Source organism: Myodes glareolus, chromosome 9 (assembly GCF_982192425.1).
Source record: "Myodes glareolus chromosome 9, mMyoGla1.1, whole genome shotgun sequence".
NCBI classification, from domain to species: domain Eukaryota; kingdom Metazoa; phylum Chordata; class Mammalia; order Rodentia; family Cricetidae; genus Myodes; species Myodes glareolus.
This window is the reverse complement of record NC_142034.1, coordinates 17,688,124-17,708,029: the sequence shown is the minus strand read 5'-3', so window position 1 is coordinate 17,708,029 and position 19,906 is coordinate 17,688,124. Positions and strand designations below refer to the sequence as shown.

The following is a 19,906-nucleotide window of genomic DNA, read 5'->3' as shown; positions in this document are numbered from 1 at the left end:
TTTGACATACTACTGAAACGCTCTCATCCTGTGCCCTTTCCAGTGGCATTTTATCCGTAGTATGTACTCGCGTTTAAGTTCTGCATTTTTACTCATTGCTAAAGAATGATTTTCTTTGTGGGTTGGGGAGATGACTCAGTGGATAAAGAGTTTGGCATATGAGCATGAGGAACTGAATTCAAATCCCTAACATCCGTGTAGAAGTCAGGCATGTAGTACTCATAAGTACCTGAAGAGTCAGCTAGACCCTGGGGGCTTGTTACATTAGAGGGCCAGTTTAGCCACCAGTGTCTCCCAGACTCAGTGACAGAAGAATGAGGAGGGAAACAATAGAGGAAGACCCTCAGAATCAACCTCCAGCCTACACACACACACACACATACACACACACACACACACACACACACATACATACACACGCCACACACTCATGCACGTGCACACACACACATATACGCACGCACACACATACACTCACACTCGCATGCACGTGCACATACACTCTCACACACACATAACATATGCATGCACACACACAGGCAAACGCACCATCCACATACACATTTAAAATAATAAATTGTTATAAAATTCATCTGCTACTGCTTCTGATACCCCATTAGCAGGCATTAGTTTAGTGCTGAAACGCTATTTGTTTTCTGTTGGCATCAGTTTCCTTGTCTCTGGAGATACCCTATATGGGGGATTTTGTTTACTATGATATAAATATGCACATGTATTATTGTGGTAAAATATACACATATAACCTAGAAAACCATACATAGCAAATGTGGAGATATGTACTGGGCATAGTGACATACATCTTTAATCCCAACATGTACTGAGCATGGTGATATACATCTTTAATCCCACTCTCAAGAAACATAGACAGGAGAATCTTTGTGAATTCAAGGCCATATTGGTCTACATAGTGAGTTCTAGGAGAACCAAGATTACATAGTAAGACCCTGTATCATAAACAAACAAACAATTTTGGAGACCCAAAATGTTTCTGCTACTGTGAGGAACATTAGTTTTATTGATTTATTTTAGTTTTCTTGAGACGGGATTTCTCCGTGCAGCCATAACTGTTGACAGAGGTTTCTGTCCCACCAGGTCCCACAGCCATTCAGTCCCAAAGAAGCACACAGAGGTCTACATCAATTATAAACTGGTTGGCCTATTGACTTAGGATCTTTATTAACTCTTACATTTTACATTAACCCATAATTTTTATGTGTTAGCCGCGTGGCTTGGTACCTTTTATTAGTGAGGCTTTTTATCTTGCTTTTTCTGTGTTTGGATGATGACTGCAGACTGAGTCTTTTTTCTTTTTAGAATTCTTTTGTTTGTTTTTGTCACCCTGCCTCTACTTTTTGCCTGATCACCCCACCTATACTTCCTGTCTGGCTACTGGCCAATCAGCGTTTTATTAAAACAATACAGGTGACAGGGTACAAGACCATTGTCCCATAGCACATGGCTGTCCTGGAACTGGTGCTGTGGACCAGACTGGCCTTGAACTCCAAGATCCACCTGTCTCTGTATCCTAAGTGCTGGGACTAAAAGGCGTGCTCCACCACCACCCACCTTGAAACATTAAGTCTTGTACTTTTAAATCAAAAGAATTATACTTGCAGAACTGTCTGGTTATTTCTGATTAGGCATCTAATTTTCTGAGCTATATTTACATTTATTCCTGCCACTTGGTCAAGTCTCCAAAATTAGAAAGTCTCTTTTTCAAACTAACAGTGGGGACAATATTTCAATGCCTCTTTCATTGATTTTATGTAGGCAAATGTTATTTTAACATTAGACTTTATGCCTTACAAGTACAGTTAAATATCTGGTTTTCCTAATGCCAATACTGCTGTGTTTTCAAAGGTAACAAGATTGCTCTCAGTGATCTACAAGACATTCTGGGAAGCATGGGTATTGAATTGAGAGAAGAGATGCTCTCCAAGCTGCAGGAAAGCCTGCCTGTGGACGGTATGTAACATGAAGGCCTGCCTGTTGGGGTTTCTGTCACGCCCGGTACCCCAACAAGCCGGCAAGCCCAAAAGAAAATCACACAGAGTCTACATTAGGTTATAAATTGATTGGCCCACTATCTCAATCTTCTTATTAGCTCTTGTAGCTTATATTAACCCATTATTCTCATCTATGTTAGCCACGTGTCTCAGTACATTTTCCAGGGGGGGGGGGGGGACAGGTTACATCTTGCTTCTCTGTGGTCTGGGCAGGAATGCGGAGGGAGCTTCCTGCTTCCTAGAATACTCCTGTTCTTATACCCCACCTCTACTTTCTGTCTGGTTGACCCACCTATACTTCCTGCCTAGCCAATCAGCTTTTATTTAAAACTTGATGGACAGAATACAGACAATTCTCCCACACCAACGGTAAGCCTCAAAGACGCAAACAGGGGCTTCACCAAGGCATTGCCCGGGACATGGAGGAAACTCTAATTCCCTGTGAAAAATTCTGGAGTATAAACTCAGCCATAAGTCCTACGTACTACTAAGGGCTATGCAAAAGGCTACATAAAAAAGGTTGCATAAACTAGAAAATACAGAGGAAAATAAAGCATGAGAAACTAGGAAGGAAAAGAAAAGGAAAAAAAGCATGTATTTCGGTATTGCAGAAGTTTATCAAATGTGCCTATGTTCCACACACCACAGAACAACTGAAAATGGCATCCAGTGCCAGGTTTTGGAGAGTTATCAGAAAGCAGAAGTTTCTTGATCTCAAATTCATTTATATTTGAGGGCAATGTGATGCAAATATCTAAGGATATGTAATTTATCCTTAGATATTTACATAGATATATAATTTACATAGATATATAATTCTGTGTAATCATAGTGTAAGTCTTTAATATTTCTGCTGTGAAATAAAACATTAGTATCCATGACAAATAAATGCATGATAAAATTTTGCGATTTTATATTATAAAAATATATAATAAATATTACTTTATTGTAGATGCTGAAATGGTTTTTCAGAAAAGATTGTTGAATGAAGTGAAGTCTCTCAAAGGTAAGTTAGAGAATTAGCAAGAAAAGAGAATTTTCTCAAAAATTTTATGGTATAGATAGTAACTCATTTTATATGAAATGTTTCTTACTCATAGGCCATTTCCTATTTATGCTTAATACATTTTTAAGAATATATGTAGTTTACCAAATTGTGCCTTAGATGTATCTTTGCTTAAACCAAAATAAATTTGGAATTTCCCAAATTTTACTCCAAAAGAATTGCTTCAGGTAGTTCTGGGTTTTTGTTTGTTTGTTTTTGTCAATTAAACAAGCAATAGTGGTAATAATAAACTCAAAGCTTTGGAAAACACAAGTAAGCTTTATTGTTCAAAAGTCCAGCTGGCAAAGAGGGTGAGGCTTTTCCGGTGGGTTTGGCTCAATAGCAAACCCTAGGGGACAGCTTCTGATTTTAATGTCTTAACTCCACTGACTTTATCTGCTCTCTTGAACACAAAGTCAGACTGGTGTTTTAGTGTTCATATTGTGAGTCAGAACAATAGTATAAATATGTTAATCATTAAGTTTTTTCATTTTAATATTAGCATTTGCTCATTAAGTCAAGCAATGGTATGTGATTGTTGAAATAATGTTTTAAATTATTCACTTTTGTACATTTCTAATGTAATGTTTTTCCAAGGAGGGAAAGTTGATGTCAACAACAATGACAACATCCTGGACAATATGGGGATTGAACTCACAGAGGTGGAGCTTAAAGACCTGCAGGAAGCTCTGCCAGTTGACGGTGAGCGTTATGGAACTGTTGTGTGTCTCTACTAAGCTATACAGGATTTCTAAAGGTTTTTTCTGTCAAAAAGACATTGGAGGAACATAAAAAGGCATTCTATTATTTCATTAAAACCCAAAGTCATCAGTCCCATTTCAAAGTAGATAAGGTACACCTGAGAGTAAAGCTAGGTTTGCTATCTAACCTCCCCTCCCCCCCAAAAATGGGGGGTGGATGCTAAGGAACAACAGCTATTCAGAGAGTAAAACACAAGACTCAAAGGAAATCATGACCTCAATAAAGAACAGTCCTCAGCCAGTCCTTTGGTGTTTTATCCCATCACATGTGAGCTTTGTGGTCCTCATCTCCATTCCAGTCTATGCCGAGCCTCTGACTCGTACCGCTGTATGCCAGCCAGACCTCGCCTCTCGAGTGAGCCTTTAGAAACTCAGTCTCCGCATTTCCAAGTGGAAACTCATTTTCTTGCCTCTCAAGCTGCCTTCTTCTGAGTTGGTAACCACTCGCCTCTTACTCATCCAAACTTAATTACAGTGTCATCCTCTTTGCCATTCTTTCCCTTCCTCCCACAGTTGCCTCAAAGGCACATGTGTGTTTCCTTAGTTTTCCGTGAGTTCTGCTCCTCTACTAGCACTGACCGTGCTTCAAGACGGTCACCTCCAGGTGATGCCCTCATCACCTGGTCTTAAAATCTGGTCTTAAGCAGATTGGTCTTAAAATGCTTTTGTGCTTTTTTCTCAGCTTATTATTTTTTTAAACTCTATTTTATGTGTATGGGTTGATTTACCTGCATGTATGTTTGTGCATTATATATATGAGGCCAGAAGAGGGTGTTAGATCTCTTGGAACTAGAATTATAGACAGTTGTGAGCTATTATATGGGTACTGGGGGTTATTTCTCTAGAAGAAACTACTGAACCATCACTCCAGCCTCATTTCTGAAGATTTATTTAAGTTTTAAATTATGTGTGTCTGTGAGTGTGTAACTACACACGTGTGAGTGTAGTGGCTGCAGAGTCCAGAAGAAAGCATCAGATACCCCGGAACTGGAATGACAGGCAGTTGTGAGCCACCCAACTTGAACGTGGGTTCTCTGCCACAGCTGTAAGTAATCTTAGCCACTGAGCTGCCTCTCCATCGCCACTGCTGCCTTCCCCTCCCTCTGCCTTGCCTCCCGCTCCCTCTGTGAAATGTTGTCCACTGTGCTACTGGAATGATTGAGCTGAAATTCAGACCTAATTCAGATAGTTAGCACATTGTTTCTCAGGGATGTGTTCAGACCTATCAGAGAACGTGCCTTTACATGACCATCTAGAGTTTTCAAGATCATGCTTTCTTGCCCTTTAGACATAAGAATCAAATCCTTTCACAGTCTTTTTTTTTACACACAATGCTTTATTTGTTTTAAGGAAGCTGGGAATAACTATCCATATTTATACTCTTAAGTACTTCATTGAGAAAAATGTCAAATGTTAAATTAAAGAGACCCGACTTTGATGTGTTTGCTGGTCTGGGTTGAGAAAACACTTGTTAGAACTCATCAAGAAAAGGTGTGTGTCCCAAGTTTCCACTTGCAGCCATTGACTTCTTGTCAGAAACAAACTTTTTTTGCAGCCTTTATGATATCAGCATCAGCTACAGAGTCAATTTGTTGAAGGAAGGTGGGTGGAGACATGTAAGAGTCAGCAACTAGAGCTTGTGACCCAATCTCACTCAGGAAACCCTCTGAAGTCTCCACAGACATCAGGTATCCAGCTTTCAGCTTGTTCTTGGCAGCTTGGACATCTACACTGGAAAGGTTTTCTTGAGCAACTGCTTTTACTTGGTTGTAGGCAGCCTTGATAACATCTCCAGCAGCTGCAGCTTGGGAAACAGTGTAGATTCCAAAGAGCCCAGAATCTGAGTAGTTGGCATTAAATGCAGAAACATCCAAAGGCTGCTGACTTCCTTGGGCAACACTCTGGCTTAGGAGGCTGGTGGTATTGTTGCCCCTCTTGATATGTGGTCCAGCACCAAGAAGATGCTGAAGTACACTGAATGCATTTGCTTCTGTACTTCCAATGGCAGCATCTTCTGCTACATTAGCAGCATGGACAAGGTTGTCTCTAGTTTGCTCTCGAATTTCACCTCCACGGTATTTGACTTTTGCACCAGCTAAACCAAGGCCATCCCTCATGTTGAGAAATTGTTCAGCAGCCTGTTTTAGGACAGAATGACTCACACCAAGTCCAACCAAAGCCATTCTTGCACTTGTGAAGTGGTTCTGAACAAAGAAATGTAACTCCTCTGATGTAATTTTCCCCATCCTATAGTCAGGACAATACAAGGGATTAGCCAAGGCATTCTTGTAGGCAGCATCATGCAACTTCTCAATGATACGAGTCTGTGAATTCTGAAAGGCAACAGCTTTGTCAATCTTTAGCTGAGACTGAAGGTCAGCTACTTCCCAATGGCAAAATTCTGGTGCTGTGGTGACATTGAGCAGAAACTCCATCAGGATTTCAATATCATTTCGCGTGCCTTCTACAGCGTAAGCCATGGTTTCCCGTGTTGCAGTCACACTTAATTTACCACCAACTGCTTCAATTTTGCAGGTTATCTTGAAAGATGAAGCTCCTTTGATAGTCAAACTAGATGCAAGACGTAGTAAATGAGTGGTTCCTAAGTTGTTGGAGTCCTCATATCTACTCCCTGCTTTAACAAATAAGCCAATTCTTGGTAGAGGAGCATAGTTTTCCAGAGAAGCAATCACCAAACCATTAGGTAACTTGGTGAACTCAAGATCCTCGGGCTGCAGAGCCACTCCTCCAGGGGCGGCTGAAGTTTTAACCTTCGGGGCAACTTTGAGGGAATAAAATCTCGAGAAGGACCCAGCCCAGCTGAGGAACTTCATGGCTCTAGTGTGTGCCCTTTCCCACGGTCACTGCCGCCGGGAGCGAAGAAAGATGGTGTCCTCCTTTCACAGTCTTAATTACACATATATGCAAGGATTTTTAATCTCTTGTCTTTAATTTTGCTTATGGCATTTTAAAAAAATTTCTTCTTGGATGATGCATGTGCTCATTTCGCTGGAAAACTCTCATTTATTCTTTAACTTCAAACCTCCAGTCAGACACACAAGCCCTAGTGTAACCCACTGGTCAGACTCATTCTCTCCTTTTGTCGGTGTTCTTCCCATTCCCCCAGTACATGTGACAAGGTCACCTTGTGATTGCAGATCTTCACTGTCAACTTGATTGTGATTGTATTGATAATTACCCAGGTGATGGGGATACACACTGTGGTGTGTGTGTGTAGGTATTCCCAGAGATGATTGAGGAGCAAAGACACCCCTAAATGTGGGTCACAGCGTCCCACTGAACAAAAGGGGAGGGGGACATGAGTCTCCTTTTCCCCCTCCTCAGCTACCGTGAGCTGTCATGGTCTACCCCATGGTGCCCTGCTCACTGTGATAGACTGAATTTTCATTTTGGTTATCTTTGTGTTGAGATTGTACATGTATTCAGATGGACAGCTCTTTCAAGTTTCATATAGGGATCTCCTTAGTGACCATTCTTCTCTTGTGGGCTCAATGTCCATTACCACTGAGAGAAAGGAGAAATCACTGAAACAGCAACACCAGAACAAACCAAATATAGAAATAAAGCTAAAATCAGTTACACCAATTACTACACCGTCTGTCAGCATGGAGAAGGAGACAGTAAAAATGTGGCAGAATAAAATATGAAAGTTAATAAAGTGTAAGTAATAAGTGAGAAAAAGGGGGTAGCGGGGCTCAATAAAAGAGAAAAAGGAGCAAAAGGGGAAACAGTGTGAGGAGATCTACATTTAGAAGACAACCAAAGGGAACCTAAAATCCTGAGCCTGGGGCTGACTGGCAGCAGTGCTTTATCCAGGCTAGAGTAACAGCCTAGCAGAATTCTGCTGCTAAAGGTCAAAACTCTAAGCTTTTGAAGTCTTTTTTGTTGTTGTTGATTTTTATTGAGCTCTACATTTTTCTCTGCTCCTCTCCCTGTGTTTCCCCTCCCCTTTAACCCTCCCCCAAGGTCATCTTGAATTTTGCAGGAAAATGGATGGAGCTAGAAAAAATCATTTTGAGTGAGGTAACCCAGACACAGAAAAACAGTTATCACATGTGCTCACTCATAAGTGATTTCTAAACATAAAGCAAAGAAAACCAGCCTACAAATCACAATCCCAGAGAACTTAGACAACAATGAAGACACTAAGAAAGACATACATAGATCTAATCTACGTGGGAAGTAGAAAAAGACAAGATCTCCTGAGTAAATTGGGAGCTTTTGAAGTCTTAATGTAACAATAGCATAGTGAGGGAAAGAAATCAGAAATATTTTATGTATTTTTAAGCTACCCTCTTATACCCTCACAAATACAACCACCCACCTCAAAATACATTCTGTGATCCTCACAACCCAAGCCTTTATGCCCTCAGACCCCTAAAACTTATACTTACATACCTTGGTCATTTTAAAATCACAATTTAAGCATTTATATCCTAGACCATTTTTTGTATCCAATCAGCTTTAGAGACACAAATAATTATTACTGAAACCAGTCATAGCCAAGCATGTTTCTTTAGTGGAAAGTTAAACATGAAACCTGTTTATCCTTTAATATGAAACCTGTGACAAGGCAAACCTCTCTGTCTTTGTTAGCTTTAACTAACAAATGCACTGACTAATGAACTAACAAGGTGGCTATGGCCTTGGGGGAAGGAGCTGTTAACTGGAGAAGCTATCATTAGCCTAGTCATCAAACACCATCAGAGATTTGAAAAGGACTGATCAAAATGATAGAGACTTACTGGCTACCTAGACAGCTACCCCAGCTTCCTCCATGGTCTTTGAGCCAGAGGTCTGAAGGGCAGCATCAACCTTTGACTGCCAGACCCAGAAGATTCAGTAGACAGTGTAGTAGGAGGCCGCTTCTTTATTTATTAACCTATAAAAGCAACATATATACAGACGGACCTCCCACACCAATCCAGTTTTTTAATTTTCTCTAAAACTCTAAAATTTTCTTTTAAAGAAGTTTAAAATCTTTTAACTGTGCTCTGGTAATACCAAAATAAAGTACCATTTTTATTTCAAGAGTGAAGACATAGAGCATAACCATAATCTGCGTAAGGCAAAACCAAGTTCTAACAGTGTAAACAATCCGTTGTTTCTAAAATCAATACCAAGTTCTAACAGTGTAAACAATCCGTGTCTCTAAAATCAATACCAAGTTCTAACAGTGTAAACAATCCGTGTCTCTAAAATCAATACCAAGTGGATTCATTTTTTTTTTTTGTCACAAGCTTGGTGCTAGCAAGATACGTTCTTGCATATGGAAGCTTTAGTACCTCATTAAACAAGTATTTTTTAAAATCCTATCTTTATAAACCTGGTTAAGACATGACAGGAATTATACAAATTCTTATCCCAATGTAAAAGCATCTCTTGAGACCTGATGTCTCTTTGGCTGGCTCATATCACATAGTCGTCCTCAATCAAGATGATGGTGAAGCCATGGCACCTGTCCTTTTCAACCCTAGTCAAAATGACGATCACCCGTGTGATTGGCCTTAGTTAAGATGGCAGCAAGCCACGTGTTTTTCTGAATGGATCTAACCCCAAGTTACAAATTTCAAGTTAACTTTTAGTTACAGATGTTACAGACTTTTATCCATACTCAATAAGTTATTAATCTATAATCAAGACATAGAGAACATAGTATATTCACACATTCAAGTCCAGTCAGAAACTAATATGTAGTGGCCACATGTACTTACATATTGAGTGGAGCCTGAGGCAATTCTGCACAGCCCTGTGTTTGCAAGAAAATATATAGGCACAGATTCATTTATACATATAAAATAACAAAACTTTTCCTGAAGAAGGATGCTTAAAAGAAATCCCACACTAGCTCATAATTGAGTATAATAAAAGGTTATTTATTTAGGATTAGACTCACAGATCACAATCCTCTGCTGGAACAGGGAACAGCAACTGAATCCCACAGCCGGAAAAGGGATGGATAGGCATTTTACATTGGCATATATAGTATAAGGGGCTACACCCAAGTGGGCAGGTAACTTAAAGGCTACTGGCGGTAGGAATTCCTACAGCACCTCCCCCTTTTGTTTAAATAAGAAAGTCCTAAGCCTAATACAAAGTTATATACAATAAGCACAAATACCAGGTATAAAAATTAGAATTATAACCAGCATAAACAATATCAAGCAAGAAACGTGATAAATGTTTCAATAATTATCCTATTCTAATGAGTTTAAGTCTTGTATATAAATAACTTGACCAAGTCATGAGAGGAAAGTAACTACAACTATCTAGTCTTCAACCCCAAGGAAGACCCGAGAAGGGAAATAATATTACTTGAGTAATCAGGAAGAACAATCAAGCCACTTCCAAAATGTTCAACAAATGACAGAGACAACTGGCTACCTGAGCAATCACTCAAAGTCTCATTTTGCAACGTTGGAGCAACCAACTTTGGTTAGGCCTTGAGTAACTGACAGACCATTTTCAGAGGCAAGAAATTTTTCAAAACTAGCTTAACCGTGTCTTGGCATGATCTACTGGCTGCAGAATAATCCTCTATGTTCACCACCTGTCACCTTGCCCATCTTGATCAGTGTTGTTCTATAAGACAGTAGAAGTCTAGGCCTGATGCCATGTTGGTTTACCTTTTTTTCTGTATAAATAAAGTGAATCTCTTTGGTACAGTTAATTTCTTGTGAGTCACTCTGTGGAAGTGTGGCAAAGCCAGTAGCTCTCAGTGATTCCTGTGACTCCTAGAAACACCACACAGCTTCTTGGGGACTGCCTGACTGACAAACTAATATTTAATGATGAAATACATAAAAGTAATGAAAATAACACTGAAATTTTGCCTATGGCAAAGTGAGTACAGTTGCTTCAAAGATAGAGCAGTCATGTTATTTGAGATTTGTAAAAGGAGCAGTGGGCTGCGTCCAGCCACCCAGCTAGCTTTACCTGAAATAATTACACAGAAACTGTATTCATTTAAACACTGCCTGGCCCATTAGTTCTAGTCTCTTACTGGCTAACTCTCACATCTTGATTAACCCATTTCTACAGGGAGAGGTCCCCTGTAGGCATCACGGTCAGCAGTGAAACAATCCTCAAAGAAGTGAAAATGAAAGCTTGGTTCAGCTCAGCTTAGCCAGGCTGTTATGCCAGGCAACTTATTACCAGCATATTTAAACATGGTACAATTCGGGGAAATTTTTCTGGTGTAATACAATCCCCAAGTGCTTGAAGAAGCATAATTACATCAAAACTACATGTGATTTCTTCTAAGAAGATGGGTTCTAGAGATAGACTCCCTGTATTTGCTTAAAGATCTAGGGAAGGATCTGGCATGGTCTCAGTCACACAGATAGAACAGAAGTTTTTTGGTACTGGTTGTGGGAGCTTGGGGGAGTCCCTGACTATACAGATAATGTAAGGGTTATTTAAACTACTGACTACCTCCGGTCCTGGTATGGGAACTTGATTTGGCCTGGCCCTTTAAATAATGCAGACCACCAGGCTGTAAATCACCTCCAGTTTCCAGTCTTCTGACTAGAAAAACAGGTTATAAGTCCTTTTCTTTGAAAGGACAATCCTGCATGCTTTCCATTCCTGATATCCCTGGAATCTGTAGGTGCAAAGACCTTCACGCTCCTGACACAAAGGTGTTATAATTTTCTTTAATTATACAATGGCAGATAGACTTTGTGGCTATACCACAGTTGAACAGGATCACAGGATATGGCCACTATCAATAATGGTTTCTCTACAGCCTGTAAAATCAGGTAAATCTTAACAACCCACAACCCCATTATCTAATACTTAGAGCTTTTCAGGCCATGTGGCCTCTGTCATAAGTTCCCCGCCCTGATACTACAGCACAAAAGCTGGCAGAGATAATGACCAAGTGGATGACCATGCCTGTGTCCCAGTACGTATGGACACCACAACTTTAGCAATTTTCATGAGACACAAATGCTTTCTTTTGGGGTTTCCAAGTAGTTAAAAATGAAAAGGCCATTCTGGGATTATTAGCGAGAAAACTAAAAGGTTCTGGACTGGATGTGGTCCTTGACCATAGTTAGTCAAGTTTTGAACTGGTGTAAAGAGCACAGGTTTCTCTTAGAGAATCACTCATAACCAAGACTTGTATATTAAAGTGTGATGGAGGGCACGATTGCAGAATGCAGACTTTTTAGCACAGGGAAATTATGTCCTATTTTTCATATGTTCATTTTAAGAATATTTTAATTGTGTGAATCAATAGAATATAACATAATAATACTTGATTTTTAATATATACATGCCCTTATTATTACTTTGTGTTTAGATCCATCTACTTCTTCTCCTCTAGAAATTAATAAAATATATTCTAGGTTTTTGTGAGTCATAGTCCTCTTGCTGTTCTTTACTTTTATCTGAATGAGGATACCTACTATCTAATCTCCAGCTGTCCCTTCACTCTCTACCATCGGGTCCTCTAGAAGTCGCTCTTCTTAGACTTCTGTTGGCTTTTCTAAAAAAAATATCACAAAACAAAACAATAACACACATTTGAGGATGAGGGTAAAGGAGTGGGCTGTGGAATGTTTCTTTCTGCTTCTGATTAATTTCATTTAGTGTGATGTCCTTTAGGTCCATCCATTTGGTTGACCTGATGAGACACCATTTTTTTATGCTTAAATAACACTCCATTATGCTTAATCATTCTATTTTTTTAACCTTTACAGCTCATGGGCAAGTTGAACTTCCTGAGTTGATGGATAAAGTGAAAACTCTCACAGGTAATAAATTAATATAAATCAAATTATAAATTATATTTAGTTTGTTTTACCACCTTATCTTTTGTATGTTAAATTTTTATCTGATTTATCTAATGTCCTAGAAATATGTTTTTTATTGTCTTTGGTTCTGTAATAAAATTTTAGTTTTGTGTCTTGGTAGAAAGTTATTTGATATTTATATATGATAAGAAAATATTTCAATATGGAAGAAAAAAGCAAATTCTAGATTAAATCATTGAATGATAGAGTAAAACTCTGATACAGATGTAGGTGATTTTATTGTTTAAAAATTTTCAGAAACCTGGCATGACTTACTTGGATAATAACGTTTCAATTCATTAGGAAATTATATGCATGAGCCTCTTTTTCATGTGCCTTGGTAGCCTACACCACATTTTAGCTATGTTGTCTTACTTTTATTAATATGAAGTGAAGCATTTCACTAGCTTTGAGCAAAAATATTTATTCACAAATCCAATTGTGTGTGTAAGTTAGTGTATGTGTGTGTGTGAGAGAGAGAGAGTGTGTGTGAGAGAGAGTGTGTGAGAAAGAGTGAGAGAGTGTGTGGGAGAGTGTGTATGAGAGTGTGTGTAAGAGTGTGTTGTGAGAGAGAGTGTACGTGTATGAGAGAGAGAAGGTGTGTGTGTGAGAGAGAGTGGGTGTGTATGGGAAAGAGAGAGTGTATGTGTGAGAGTGTGTGAGATTGTGTGTGAGAGAGAGTATATGTGAGAGAGAGTGTGTGAGAGTTTGTGAGAGTGTATGAGAATGTGAGAGTGTGTGTGAGAATGTGTGTGTGAGAGAGAGTGTGAGAGTGTGTGTGTGTGTGAGTGTGTGTGAGAGTGAGTGTGTGAGAGAGTGTGTGAGAGTGTGTGTGAGAGTGTGTGAGAGAGAGAGAATGTGTGTGTGAGAGAGTGTGTGTGTGAGAGTGAGTGTGTGAGAGAGTGTGTGTGAGAGTGTGTGTGAGAGAGAATGTGTGTGTGAGAGAGAATGTGTGTGAGAGTGTGTGTGTGAGAGAGTGAGTGTGTGAGAGAGTGTGTGTGTGAGAGTGAGTGTGTGAGAGAGTGTGTGTGTGAGAGTGTGTGAGAGAGAGTGTGTGTGTGAGAGTGTGTGTATATGAGAGAGAGAAGGTGTGTGTGTGTAAGAGAGAGAGTGTGTGAGAGAGAGAGAGAGAAAGAGAGTGTGTTGTGTGTGCGTGTGTTACACCCTGTCCTTACTCCTTATCAAGCAGTAAAATTAATATGGAATAGAGTGAGATGAGATAGGTTTATATGTATTTTAGAGTAGGATGTATTTAAATTATTTCATGTTTTGAAGGAGGAGAGATTGATGTCAGTGATGTAAGAAATACTCTGAAAAACATGGGGATCAGCCTGGAGGAAAAAGAAATGTTGAAGCTGCTAAAACATCTTCCAGTCAATGGTGAGAATTTCAGATGTTAGTGTTAGTTCTTTCAAAGAACTTAGTGCCAACAAAGAGTTCAGGGCAGCCATGGATTCATAGTAAGACCCTGTCTGAGAAAATGAAGGAAGAAAGGAGGGAAGGAAGGGAAAAAGAACTTAGTATTACATGTTTGTGTGTATGTATGTGTGAGAGAGGGGATGGGGAACTGTCCAGCTTGGTTTTTAGGCTTATGTAGAGGGCAATGAGCCACACACATCTGTAACATGCAAGGCCTGCTTGTTGGGGCTTATGTCCTGCCCTGTTCCCCACAGCTGGCAAGCCCCAAAGAAAATCACACAGAGATCTCCATAAGTTATAAAACTGATTGGTCCATTAGCTCAGGCTACTTATTAGCTTTTGTAGCTTATATTAACCCATTATTTTTATCTATGTTAGCCACATAGCTCGGTACCTTTCACAGTGGGGAAGCTTACATCTTGTCTCTTTGGTGGTCTGGGCAGAACTGGGAGGAATGGGCTTCCTCCTTCCCAGAATTCTCCTGTTCTCATCGCCCCACCTCTACTTCCTGTCTGGTTGAGCCGCCTATACTTCCTGCTGGCCAATCAGCATTTATTTAAAACATGATTGACAGAATACAGACAATTCTCTGGCACCACTCAGTCAATCTGTCATAACCCTTTGACAAAATCCGATTAATGCATTCGGCAGTTCGAATCCTCTCAAATAATGTTTCAGCACCCACTGTCATGGACTGGATTTTATGTGCCAAATCAGTCGTCTACTTCTCCAGAGCACTGAATCTCTCCTTAAATGAATTACTATTAGTCTGTAACTTTTTCAAAATTAGCTCAGTTGACCGAGTCATATTAAACAAAGATCTAGTCTTCTCCTTGAGAACTCCAATCTCTTTCTTGAAGAGGTTGGTATTAGTCTGAATTGTTTTTGAAATTACCTCAGCTGACTGAAAATTGTCAGTCAAGATGGTTGGTTGTATCCTTCCTTAGATTTTTCAACTTCTTTTCTAAGAATTCTGGATTCAGTGTGTAAAGACTGCATCATTTTCCTGTTGTCAAACCATATTATGAAAAAGCCATAAAATACAAGAAAAAAAGGTGAATCCCAGAAATAGCCACGTGAGAGGGGTGCATCTTGTAAGACCTCCAACATGGAGTAAGTGAAAAGGCTATGGAAACCGTGGAGAGTTAGACTGTCTGACATTTTCCCTTTTTAAATTCAAAATTAATCTTACCTGTGGTTTAATCAAATCAGCAAGAGTAGGTGCAATAACCGTTGTTCGCCAGTAGGTGGCGGGGTGTACCTGAATCCACGTGCTTGGTTTTAGATAGCTGAATGTAAATGACATACTGAAAAATATACTCAAATCAAGAAGTTAAAATCACAGAGAGTGTGCTCTGTTAATGTGCTTGGCTACTCAATAGTTTCTTGCTCTGGTGGAGTGGCAGCAGCTGGATGTGGAGCACGTGAATGGCTGCTCAATAGTTTCTTGTTCTGGCCGAGTGGCAGCTGTGGATGGACCCAAAGCCTGCAGTAGGATGCCGGCACAGGGCTCACATGCCTGGAAGTGCTTAGGTCCAGAGCCTGCACCGGCTGCCAAGAGCAAGTCGAGAGAAGCCGAGGGGGGCAGCCCACATCTGTAGCAGCCGTGCAGGTAGCACGTGTGGAGACACGGCTATCTAAGCCCAAATGAACTGAACGCTCCACTGTCGCTGTCGCAGCTGGCTTGCACTACAAGAGGTTCCAAAAATCCCACGTACCAGTACCAGGATGGGAAAGTGCACAGCAACCGCGAGGCACACAAATGGCTCACGGTGGCCCCACATTGGGTGCCAAGTGTAGACATAGTCAGTACAATGAATAACCAGACCAGCTCAAGAACAAGCTATATTTCAATAATTGACAAAGGGGGGAACTCATGCTACAAGAGTGGGTGGTCCAAAATCCAAAATGGTCCGGCGAGCACCACGTGGAGACAGCGAGCACACCTGGATCTCCAGGTTTTCTTCCCTGGGGACCAGGTCACCACGCCCAATTCACTGTGATTGGTTAACAGAGTTTCCCCATCACACATCCTCCCATTTCCTCCTCAGTGCTTTTTTTCTTTCATGGGTTCTGTGTTCAGATTCACTCAATAAACACTTTACCAATTGAACCATCTCTGTAGTCCCTAGTGGTGGTAAGCTTTAAAGTTACCTTTATTTGATTTTTAAAGTTACCTTTATTTGATTGTGGAAGAAAGAACATACATCTTGAGATTCTTTGCCCAGAATTGTGCTGCCACCATGAGTGAAAGGACTAAACATTAGGTTGTGATTGAGACACAGATTGGAGCAAGCATAATAGAGACATAGGCTAATGACGAGGCTGTAGAGAAGAAAGCAGTCACGTTAGCCAGAGTGAACTGCGTTGCTGCCGTGAGGAGGAAGATACACTGAAAGCTGCCTCTGCACCTTGATCTTATTGCTTTCCATTGACCTCATGTGTGTACATAACCATATAAGTCTTTTTTAAATAATAGCTTTTTTATCTTACCTTCGTGAGTTTTCCTGTATATCTGTGCATTTCTCACATGGGCATTTCTTACAGAAGACGGGAAGGTCTATCAAAATCGGCTGATGGATAATCTGAAGTTTCTTAAAGGTGAGAACAAGCCCTGATGACTTGCAGGTAGGGCTGAAATCTCGGTTTCTTTAACACCACAGTGTGGGTGCTGTGGTTGCTGCACTCAGACTTCTCTTGTGGGTTACTTGCCGTTTGCTCTCTTAGCTTCTGTTGTTCTTAGAAAGAAACCCATGCCCTGGGAAGTGAGGTACTGAGGGAAAATGAGCCAAGCGGACTGACCTCACTTGAAATGTTTAAAAAAAAATGGAAGGAATAAAAATTGTTTTATGAGGGGCATTTGGCCAGTAGTAGAAACAATCTGAAGCTTTGGAAAACAAAAAACAAATTGTACATGCTGGGGAAAATGAAGCAAACCCACAAGGCTTGTCCCGCCTCTGCTGAGCTGATGGTGCAATTGATCTGTCGAGCCCTTTCCAGCTGTGCGCTGGGTAGACTGGCGCTGAGGAAACCTTGTGGGAAGGTTTCTCTCCTTAGTCCATTGTGGAATCCCTTTGTTATTGTTACTATTATTGAGCTATGTTTTTTATGTCTGCTGAAAATGATAACAATGCATAATATTTGATAATTTTGAAACTTTTGGTTCCTTAATTTTTGTTCATCTGCCTGTGTCTTTCAAAAGGAGGGACTGTTATTGCCAATAAACTGGATTCTCTTCTGGAGAGAATGGGCATAGAAGTCGAAGAAAAGGAGCTTGACAACCTGATTCAGAATCTGCAGCGGAATGGTAAGCCTTTAACCTCACTGGGATGTTGTTTAAATACAACCAACCTCACACTCATCCTTCTTATATGGCATGGCGGCAATGCTCTCCCTGTGTAGTTAGACAGGGAGAAATCTGTAAGATCACTCTGTGTGTGTGTGTGTGTGTGTGTGTGGTGTGTATGTGTGTGGTGTATGTGTGGTGTGTGTGTGGTGTGGTGTGTGTGTGGTGTGTGTGTGTGTGTGTGTGTGTGTGTATGGTATGTGTGGTGTGTGGTGTGTATGTGTGGTTTGTGTGTGTGGTGTGGTGTGTGTGTGTGGTGTGGTGTGTGTGTGTGTGGTGTGTATGTGTGGTGTGTGTGTGTGGTGTGTATGTGGTGTGTGTGTGTGTGTGGTGTGTATGTGTGTGGTGTATGTGCGTGCTATGCCTGTGCACCAGGTGTGGGCTATGCCCACCCTGGAAACTCTATAGAGATATGTTAAAAAGGAAACCATAGGAAGAGAGAACAGTTAGAAGACACTGCAATGTCCAGAAGAGCGATGAACTTGGACGGGGAAACAGTGTTAGAACTTGTAATTGTAGCAGAAAAACCACACTTCTGAAGACAGAACCTATGATAATAACTCAAGGATTGAATATCAGCCTGGTTCTCTACATAGCATCTAGAGTTATCCTGTTAATATACAGATCACATCATGAAACTCCTGGGCTCAAAACACACTTCCAGGTTTTCTAGTTTCTCTCCAGGTTCCTTACAATGACTTAGGAGGTTTACATGATGTATTTAGTCTCCTGAAATCTTCCGCTAGTTTCCCATGCTTAGCCCATTCTAGAAACACTCATCCTCAGACACACAAGCCAGTCATGCTGTCTTCTCAAGCTTTCTCACTGACTGAAACATCCACCCCTCAGACATCTACCTGGTCCATTCTTTCCACTTCAAGTCTTTTCAATGTCACCTCCGTAATGTCTCTTTAAACTTCAGCAGTGGCACTTGGCAGCATTCTCTGTGCCATATCTCAGATTTTCTGTCTTTCCACCACTTAATACCCCCCATGATCTTCCTTTCCTGTGTTACTGTGTATCTGTTTTTTAAGGAACAATGCCAATTACAAAGAAAGTACTCAATAACTGTTGCCTTTAACTGAATTTAGTAAGCCTCTACAGTATGCATAGTTGATTGCTATGTAATATAATTAAGCATAACATTCTAAAATATTCTATAATATCAACATTTACTATCAAATAACAAGTCAAATTAAAATAAAATGGTAATAATTATTTGTAGATTGGACAGTCTCCCTAATCCAGTAGAACCACCAGCATGTGATAAGAACCAGTTTTTGGTTTTTGCTTCATTCATATATTAAAGAGAAAAGTATACAGTTTCCAAGCAAGAAAGTTAATTCCAAAGAAAGATTCAAAATTCAAATTTTTGTACCCAGAGTGACTTAAAAGATAGAGAATGCAGAGTAACATCATTGTTACAGGAATTTTAACATGTAGGGCCATGTGTTCCTTTCAACCTTGAAATTCTTTGTCTTTTTTTTCCTTTTCTTTTAAAATGATCTTTTTTTATTTTGCATACCCACTTCCCTCTCCTGTCCCTCCTCCTTCTCCTATCACTTTTCCTCCACCCGTCCCCCATCCGTTCCTCAGAGAAGGTGAAGCCTCTCGGGAGAGTCTACAAAATCTGTCACAGCACTTGAGACAGGACCAAGGCTCCCCTCCATGTATCTAGGCTGGGCCAGGTATCCCTCCATAGGGAATGGGCTCCAAAATGCCAATTCATGCATTAGGAATAAATACTGGTTCCATAGCCAGTGGCCCCACAAACTGCTTACACCACACAGCTGTCACCCACATTTAGAGGCGCTAGTTCGGTCAGATGGAGGTTCTCCAGCTGTCCGTCCAGAGCCAGTGAGCTCCCACTAGCTCAGGTCAGCTGTTTCTGTGGGTTTCCCCATCAAGATCTTGACTCCTTTGCTCATGTTATCATCCCTCTTTACAACTGTGACAATTTTAGAGCAAGTCTTAGAACGTGTGTTCCTTTGGTATCTATGTTGATGACTGCCCTTCTATTATTTTGTAGTTGATGGGAGTGTCAGTCTCAGAAAGGTAATGGATGAAGTAAAAACCATTTCTGGTGAGTAAGCCCGTGGCATGAACTTGTCACCCTTGAGCTTTACGCTGTGTCTTACACTTCCTAGCTGCCCAGCCACTGACTTTGAAGATGTGTGGGGTTTTATTGTTACTGAGATTGTATGTACTACAGCTGAGTATTATATAATTCAGATTTTGAAAGTGGATCAATGGGTTGTATATTCATAGCACGTTGTTTTACTCCGTAGTTTGTTTTCCTAAAATACCAATTGCTGTAAAGCATTGTTTATCCAAAATTCAGATGGACATAGTAAATATATAAAATCATTGCCCTTGTTACTGCAACCACTTAATCACATAAGTCAGATCAGAAAGCACCAGTGAGAATGTGGATGTTTAAATCACTATCTGCGTTGTTCTGATCACTAGCCAGTTACACAGCCAGAATG

At 40.4% G+C, this 19,906-nt stretch overlaps 1 protein-coding gene and 1 pseudogene across 1 annotated transcript in view; one reads left to right on the top strand and one right to left on the bottom strand.

Moving 5' to 3' along the window:
* Efcab3 (EF-hand calcium binding domain 3) overlaps positions 1-19,906 on the top strand; it is a 362,829-nt gene that overhangs the window by 174,016 nt on the left and 168,907 nt on the right. Inside the window, exons 74-81 of the mRNA XM_087909544.1 lie at positions 1,882-1,986; positions 2,980-3,033; positions 3,670-3,774; positions 12,560-12,613; positions 13,928-14,032; positions 16,619-16,672; positions 17,274-17,378; positions 19,447-19,500. Coding sequence (XP_087765670.1) covers positions 1,882-1,986; positions 2,980-3,033; positions 3,670-3,774; positions 12,560-12,613; positions 13,928-14,032; positions 16,619-16,672; positions 17,274-17,378; positions 19,447-19,500 — 636 coding nt within the window. The remainder of the gene's footprint in view (positions 1-1,881; positions 1,987-2,979; positions 3,034-3,669; positions 3,775-12,559; positions 12,614-13,927; positions 14,033-16,618; positions 16,673-17,273; positions 17,379-19,446; positions 19,501-19,906) is intronic.
* On the bottom strand, positions 5,149-6,758 carry LOC125407978 (cytochrome b-c1 complex subunit 2, mitochondrial pseudogene; annotated as a pseudogene).